General features: G+C 35.1%; 1 protein-coding gene across 1 annotated transcript; it reads right to left on the minus strand.

Annotated features, from left to right (window-relative positions):
- Positions 1–361: 361 nt before the first annotated feature.
- LOC106716965 (probable proline--tRNA ligase, mitochondrial) lies at positions 362–3,913 on the minus strand. The gene is made up of 9 exons (XM_014510650.2): positions 3,776–3,913; positions 3,458–3,709; positions 3,086–3,166; positions 2,790–2,970; positions 2,177–2,355; positions 1,420–1,538; positions 1,035–1,131; positions 652–797; positions 362–572 (listed from the first exon to the last, which is right to left on the minus strand). Exons 1-9 carry the CDS (start codon positions 3,866–3,868, stop codon positions 362–364), a joined length of 1,359 nt encoding a protein of 452 aa, XP_014366136.2. The 5' UTR covers positions 3,869–3,913.
- Positions 3,914–7,992: the final 4,079 nt, after the last annotated feature.

Genomic DNA, 7,992 nt, shown 5'->3' on the forward strand with positions numbered 1-7,992 from the left:
AATATATATATAAGTGACATATTGTAGACGTTTTCAACGACTTAATTATAAACCCATTTATCAGTGTGTGGAACTATACGTAGTGCTAAATTAACTTTCAAGAATAAAAATCAATTTTTCTCACTCTTTGATCAAATATCGATTCTTTTGTAAGAAAATCGATTAATTTTACTTGTAATTTTATCATTGACTTGACGTTTATTATTAATTTTTTGTCTAAGTCATAGGTTCTATGGCCGTACAGCCATGTTATTTATTTAATTTCATAAGTCCGAAAATTCTTTTTGACAACATTTACTAAAACCATTATATTATGCATAAAATGAATAAAAAAAAACACAAATTACAATTTAATAGCATTTTAATTGCCGACCACTTGTTTTACATCAATATCTTTTACTTGTATATCAATGTTGCCATTTCTCGCAATCCTGGCCACTTCAGCTATAAGTTCGGTACGAGTCAGTAAAACTGGTGCTGTATAGCCAACAGCTTTACTCGTGTACAGTTCGTATTTAGGTGGGTTTTCTGTTGTTGAACGTCCGCAGACAACAATTATAGGATAACCCATTCTGAAAAAGAAATCATATTGAAACTCATTAAAGATTTATTTCCATTATTTTTAAAGGATTTTACTTTTAAATGCCTCACCTGTCAGCAGCCTTCATCCGCCTGCCAATGGTATGTGTGTGCTTGTCATCCAGCAGCACGTCGCCCGCCAGCCCTACCTGCTCCAACTCCTGACCCAGGCGCTCCACCTCCTCCCACCCACCCACTGACCATTCCTTCGAACCCTCCTGGTATACAGGGACATTTTTATAAGTGGGGAAACGAACAATTGGACATAAAATAAAAAGAATTTAGTATCTGAAATCTATTTAGCTCACTTAGTAATGAACTGTTTAAATAAATAAATGAAACCTACTTTTACCGTAATGTCAATAATCGAAAGTGGAGCCACATACTGCATACTTAATACACTTGGTGGGTAAAAAAGAAACTAAACAGGCAGCTGTTTTTTAAATATATCATACCTTAGGTCCGATTATGAGAAGTCTGTACGGAGCAATGGCGTCCGGCCAACGTAACGCTTTATCATTACCTAACGCCTCCACACTGGCCGCTAGCAATCTGTAACAGAAATAAGCTCTCAATTACTGAGACGATATTCTGTATTGTTGATTATAAATAAATCATTGATACATTAATTTAATCTTGGCCTTAAGTGTACATTATCACCTTTAGTACGTCGCCATGTTTTGATTGTCCATCTCTCTTACTCTCTATTATATAACATTTCTTTCGTCTCACTCATGTAACGATTTACGCATAAATTTGACACATTCAAATATTAAATTAACTCTCGACTATTGTTTTTTTTTTTAACTTTAATATTACTTTATAATTTTGTGTATTAACCTGGTGATACCAATGCCATAGCAGGACATGTAGATAGGAGTGGGCGTGGTCTCGCGAGCGGTGTAGTGGGCGCCCAGCGCTGCACTGTACCGCTCGCCCAGCACAAATGTATGCCCTACCTGTGGGCAATGGGCAAAATGTGTCACACTGCAGCTACAAAGAGTGCAATACTAGCTGTTGCCCACAATTTCCTTCGCATAAAATTATAATAAATCTAAATATTTCGTTGCCAATTTATTATATGACAAGTAAAAACAAATATATCCCACTGGAATGGTATATTTTTCGGTATTCCAGTAATATATTTCTGTTCCGATTTGTATCAAGATCTGTTCAACAGTTCTGGAATTAAATGCTAACAAACATATGTCTTGTACGTGCCGGAGGTCTAATATTAGTCCTCTTACCCTTCCCGCCCTCTTCTCATAAGAAGGTAGATTAATCAGAGGAGGGGATACAAAGCAAGGAGGAATATCCTCTATGTATGTCCCCTCTTCTATCAATTTAAGTTACTTTGCTTGTCCGGACAACATATTTAAACTTTCCCATCTATATATATAAAAGAAAGTCGTGTTAGTTACATTATTTATAACTCAAGATCAGTCGAACTGATTTAGCTGAAAATTGATGGGGAGGTAGCTTAGAACTAGGAGATGGACATAGGAACTTTTTTATCTTGTGTGCATTTTTTTATACCGCGCTTACGGAGTCGGAAAAGCTATTTTATAATATTAGTGAAAATTTATCACTTTCTCACCTCAATACTATTAACACGTTTCATCTCACTCGCACATTTATCACAGACACCATTCACAGTCTCAGCTCGGACCACTCTGTCACACTTGAGGCACATATCCAGGATATCCTCTCCGGTGTCAGCGGTCAATTGCCACTCATGAGAGAGAGTACCACCCATGGCACCACTCGGAGCTGCCACTGGGAATATCAAGTATAATATGTTTCAAATCAACATCAAAACTGTCTGAATGAAACTGTCAATGTACAGTAATATTTGAGAGCGTCGGTGGCTCAGGGGTTATGCACTTGACTTGCAATCTGCAGCTCCTGGGTTCAAATCCCAACATGTAACAATGTGTTTTTCGATTTAAATGATGAAGGAAAACATTGTGATGCTGCACATATCTGAGAAGATATTCAATGATATGTGTGAAGTCAACTCGCACTTGGCTATAGTTGACTATGACCTAGTTATACCTAACTTGGGTAGGCTCCGAGCCCCTCAGTGGGGACGTATAGTGAGATGAGGATGATGACAGTGTATTCCGTCATAACATTCTTATCCTGCTTATTTTCTTAGAAAACAACAGAGACAACACTGTACATAAATACATTATTTTACAGTTACTTACCTCTGTGTATTGGCAGTTGTAATGTATCAAACAGTTTTCTATACGCATTCGTCACTCTATCGTACGTTTCGCTCGCACACGTATGTGTTGTATGTGCACCGTACGCGTCTAACATTGAGAACTCTCTAGAACGCAGCAGACCATGCTTCGGACGAGGTTCATCTCGAAATTTGTTGCTAATCTAACAATGTTCATTTTTATATTAGTTAAAGGAAGAAAGAAGAAAACAGTGAATGCATATGTTAGATTATAATGACTTAAGCATTGCAATGTTGCCAGTATTATATAATACTTACTTGATACAAAAGTAATGGTAGTTGCTTGTAAGATAAAGGTCCGATATCAGCTAAAAGATCTGCCATAGCTTCTTCATGTGTCTGAAACGAAAACGCCTTTGAGTTGCAGTGGCAAGTAAGCAGTGGTCCGAAAATATAATATACTCTTTAGACTACTTTTTAATACAGAAAAAGGGTTGTAAGAGGTTGAAAGGGGGGATGAAAAGCTTGTATTTGGTACAGTAAAGTATATATGAATTTTATAAGAGTTTGCAACCAGAGACAAAACATTGCAGCTACTTTTTGCAGTCTTAACAAAATGCTATCCAAAGATACTATTCCATGAGGACGAAGTTGCAGGTACTGCTAGTTAAAAAAAAAAACAATACTCACTGGTGACAATACATATTTTTTTCCATGTCTATCTTCAACCTTTAATAATTCAACACCAATATCTTGTAATCTGCCAGTTTTTTCCCAAAGTTTTGCAGCAGTTAGTGATGGTAATGACATCCTTTGAGCTCCAATCTCCTCCATACAATGATGTACCAAAGTTTCCAATTTATTTAGTACTCTCCGAGCTAAGGGTAGTATTGTAAAAAACCCAGCACTGGTCGGTCGGACTAGGCCACATTCTAAAAGAAGCTAAGGGACCAACGAGGTTTTATTAAAGAAAAATTTAAAAATAAATCTGTTTTGTTCGAGACTTACTTTTTGACTTTTGCATGTTATTTCAGTATTTTTAATAATCACATCCCTTGGTATTGTGATTACAGGTTGGAATATTTGTGATAAATATCGCATTTTGTATATAAGTATGTTATAATATGTATTGTTTATTTATTTCGATTTCTCCACTTTGATATTTTTTAGGTTATGTTACGATCATCTGATTGTCAATGTCAGTGTCAGTTTCCTATTTCACAAAACTTTTTCTAATGTTTTTTTATAAATATATTTCGAAATTAATTTTCCAAAACTTTAATTTACTTTATTCAAATGTTACCTCAAATGTTAAATAATTCATTTTAGATTAGTTTAATTTAGTTTCACAAAGTTTATTTCTGTGTTTGAACGTCTACTGCCATCTAGTTTTTTCTTTTATGTAAACGTCTGGGGTGTAAGCTTAAATTGATAATGCTCTTAGAAGTTTCTAAGTCAAATTCATAAAAATAAGTTTATTTACTAAATTTAGTTCATTAAGTATCAGGATATGACGTCAAGAGTGGCATTGTAAACCTTTTCTTATATCGAATAAGCTTGCGTTTGACCACGACCCTATCATTTAAAGATAATCCAATCTTCTTTTGGAGATATAATGAAGACACCACATCAAAATAGAGGTAGCTACGAGTATTGGTCAAGTCATTTAATAATGGCATGTAAAAATCTGTACAATCGGCGCTGGTCACTCTGTTGCACCCGCTGATAGATTACCCTCTTTATTTTAAACCAAATTAGGCCCTGTTTTAGCATATTCGACGCTATGGGCGAGATTTTTGCAACACACTCCCCTTTTTGTTCGTGTCGGGGGAAATCTTCCAAAGATACTTAGGGGTACCGCAGGCGCCCATTTATATCCGACTTTCGCGCTTGCAGCGCCCCCTTTTGTTCAGCGCCCTGGGCGGTCGTTACTGCTACTATACGAATCGTGTTTCGGCAACTTAATATGGCCAAGATTGTCAAATCTTTTAATTTTATAAATTCCATCCTAAAGCAAAAGGTTGATTATTGTGAAATCGATCAAAATTGATTCGTCATAATTCATAAAAGTTTATTAAAGCGCAGTAACGTCACAAATCATCCGCCGCGGCGATAAATAGCGATAGAAAACCAATGAGTTGTACAACAGTGTACGGGATGTGAGCTAAATGCACGAGAGAAGCGATTTCTATGATATTAATCTTATCTTACTAATATTATAAATTTGAATGTTTATATGGACGGATGGATGGATGGATATTTGTTTGGAGATAACTCCAAAACTCAATGAAATTTGGCACAGATGTAAAGCATAATCTGGAAGAAGACTTAGGCTACTAATTAAGCTTTATTTTAAATCCGCGCTGACGGAGTCGCGAGTGACAACTAGTTGGAAAATAAAAGTACAAATTCTTAAATAAAATATTCAATATAAATTTCTTAAAAATTTTGACACATTTTATCGATTCTACTAAAGATAGCAATAATCGAATGTTTTTGTCTCCACCCGCTGTTACAAACTCAACTTTTAATTCATGTGGACGAAGTCGAGCGGGCGACCAATACATGAATGTTTTGAAAATTAAAATTAGGGGAAACGAAAATGTGTAGTTTAGAACCTTATGATAAATCGCTATCGCCTGTGCAATGTGCCCCATCACCGTGTTATCAGGTTCACAGGTCATTTAACGCGCCATTTAGAGTTGGCGCCAAAATAGCTAAAAGTGAATACAGCGGTTATTAGCTTACGCTTATATGGCGGATAAATAATTAACTTTTTATTTGAGACGAGATTATAAACAAAAAGAACGATTTCACATTTTCATATTGTATTTTTGTAATAGTATACTAGTTTTTAAATTAATTTAAGTAACTGTAACCGAATTTATTATATTATTGTAACCATTGTTATTACAACGGTAAACGGTTGTAGTTGATATAATTAATAACTCTGGACTGACGCAGATTAGCCGCCAGAGGGCGCTCTCAGGTGCTGTGTCCGTCTGAGCCTGGCCGCCATGATGAATTGTTTCGTGTTGACTAATGTTGTAATTAACTACAATGTATTTATTAACGTCTTGCGTAACTTATATAAAATACGTTTAACAGAATACGCGTAATTCTCCCGCCTTTTCTACTCTTGCAACCACACTAAAAGTAAAAAGACGGTCGTTAGTCGGTTATACTTAATTTTTTAATTTGACGAAGAAAATGTTGTTTATGGCAGTTTATTACCTTTATTAATATATTAAGGCGTAACGCACTTCTTTATCACGCACAATCGTAGCAATCACGGCATCTTTTTGAATAATTATTTTTTTAATAGAGTTGCTCAAAAAGTTGCGTATTGCAGGGACGTATAGCGTTCGGGAAGTGGGCTATTTATTACATACTTTAATCGTGCTTTGTCTTTACCTTTTCCGAACTCTTTCGTTCTCTTTCCCAACTGTCAAAATGAGTTCTATTAAAAAGAAAAAAACAACCATGAAGTTTTTACGAAAAAAAAATCATATAATTTTTTATGATTCATGCAAATAAAAAAGAAGTTACTTATTTGTTTCAATATCAGATTTAATGATTTGATTCAATGAGTTAGGTTAGGTTTAATTAAATTTCATCTCATTAAATTTCTTTTTTTTTTCATATCAATAAATAAAATCTACTGAAGTCTTGGCTGTATGGGCATAGTTCTCTTTTACGGTTGGCGCCATTTTCCAAAAACTTTCTTTGCGAGTTTGCACGAAGAAAATTAAACAACCAAGTTTGTTTGTGATCTGCTTCATTTTTTCACAACTGTATTAAATATAGTCGTTCAGTGCACGTGCGGAACCGTCATTGCAACTTGTTCCTACTGTCAACAGTACAACAGTAGACATTTTTCGGAACTCGTTGCAATGACAGACTTTCCGCACTTTTAATTTGTAATGAAATATACTATTGTAATGTTATAAAAGCCCTATACTTACCATATGCTTTAGGCTATATATTTTCACGCAATTGAACTTAGGGGGTAAGTAAATTAAAAAAAATCGTTATGCGACAAAGGGACGAAACTTACTAACCAATGAAAGCCTAATATATAATTCGCAGCCAATAAGGAAGGGCTTTGTTTTCATTTAAAATTTGACATTTGCAATTGAAATTTTTACGCAATGTAAACAATAAAAGGAAGTTTTTATGTGTAACAAAAATCAATAGAATTTCATGCGGGTGAAGTCGCATGGGAATAGCTAGTTTCATATAATGTGTAATGGTTAATCTGTATTAGGTTTAGAGGCTCGTGTCAGACCGGCGGCTGGGTCATAAATTTTGCGTAGATGTGAGGCGCGGCTTATCACTTCACAGGCCATTACGTCCGCCGCGCGCTCGTTCGGCGGGAAAAATGATTACAATGACGTCGCGTCGTACTGACATTTGTTTTTTTTATTATTCTTATAATATAGTAAGTGGTTTTTGTTGAGAATATTCCACATACTTTAGCATTTTTTAAAACAATATTCGAAGGAATTTAAAACGACTGCTAGTTTTGTCGTTGTACTGTACTGTATTGTAGAATTATGAATTACGTCTACGTAAAATAAATTGCTCTAGTTTTCTTTATTTTGTTAAAATATTTTTATTTTCTATCGTTCTGTACAATTTTCTAAGCCGCTGGATATACGCTCTCCGTTACCACTGCCTGACATTGACAGTTGCACAATTTTTCCCGCCCTGTGTTTTCGCGCGTAAAATTTGTGATTTCGTGTGTGTCACAAACAAACCCTACACTCAGACATGGTTTGAAACCTTAATTTAGTATGTTTCTGATGATATATTAAGGAATCTCTATATTTTTATAAGGTTTAATGATGCTCAAAAATAAAATCAATTCATTTCTTGCAGATTTACACTTGTCCCTGGGTTTGGTTTTTTGAAAATTAGGGGACAAAATATAAAAAATAAAAATGCTTTACATATTTCGCGCAAACTGCGAATAAAAGCACATTGTCATTATTTTCCGTGGAACGATTTAATTTTTTTTTTGTCAAAACGTCATAAATTTTACTAGAGTATTTGGCGCGCCAAAATGAACGTCTAATATTTTTAATCTATGCCTTTGATTAAAAAATCAAAGCACATTCCTCGAGCGCGCGTGCGAATAATTTAAACTCGGCCATTGTCATTATTTGAGCGTTGTGGTCGGAAATAAGAAACGTTTTAGCGACCTGTGGCCCACGCACTCAAGT

Source organism: Papilio machaon, chromosome 28 (assembly GCF_912999745.1).
Source record: "Papilio machaon chromosome 28, ilPapMach1.1, whole genome shotgun sequence".
NCBI lineage: Eukaryota > Metazoa > Arthropoda > Insecta > Lepidoptera > Papilionidae > Papilio > Papilio machaon.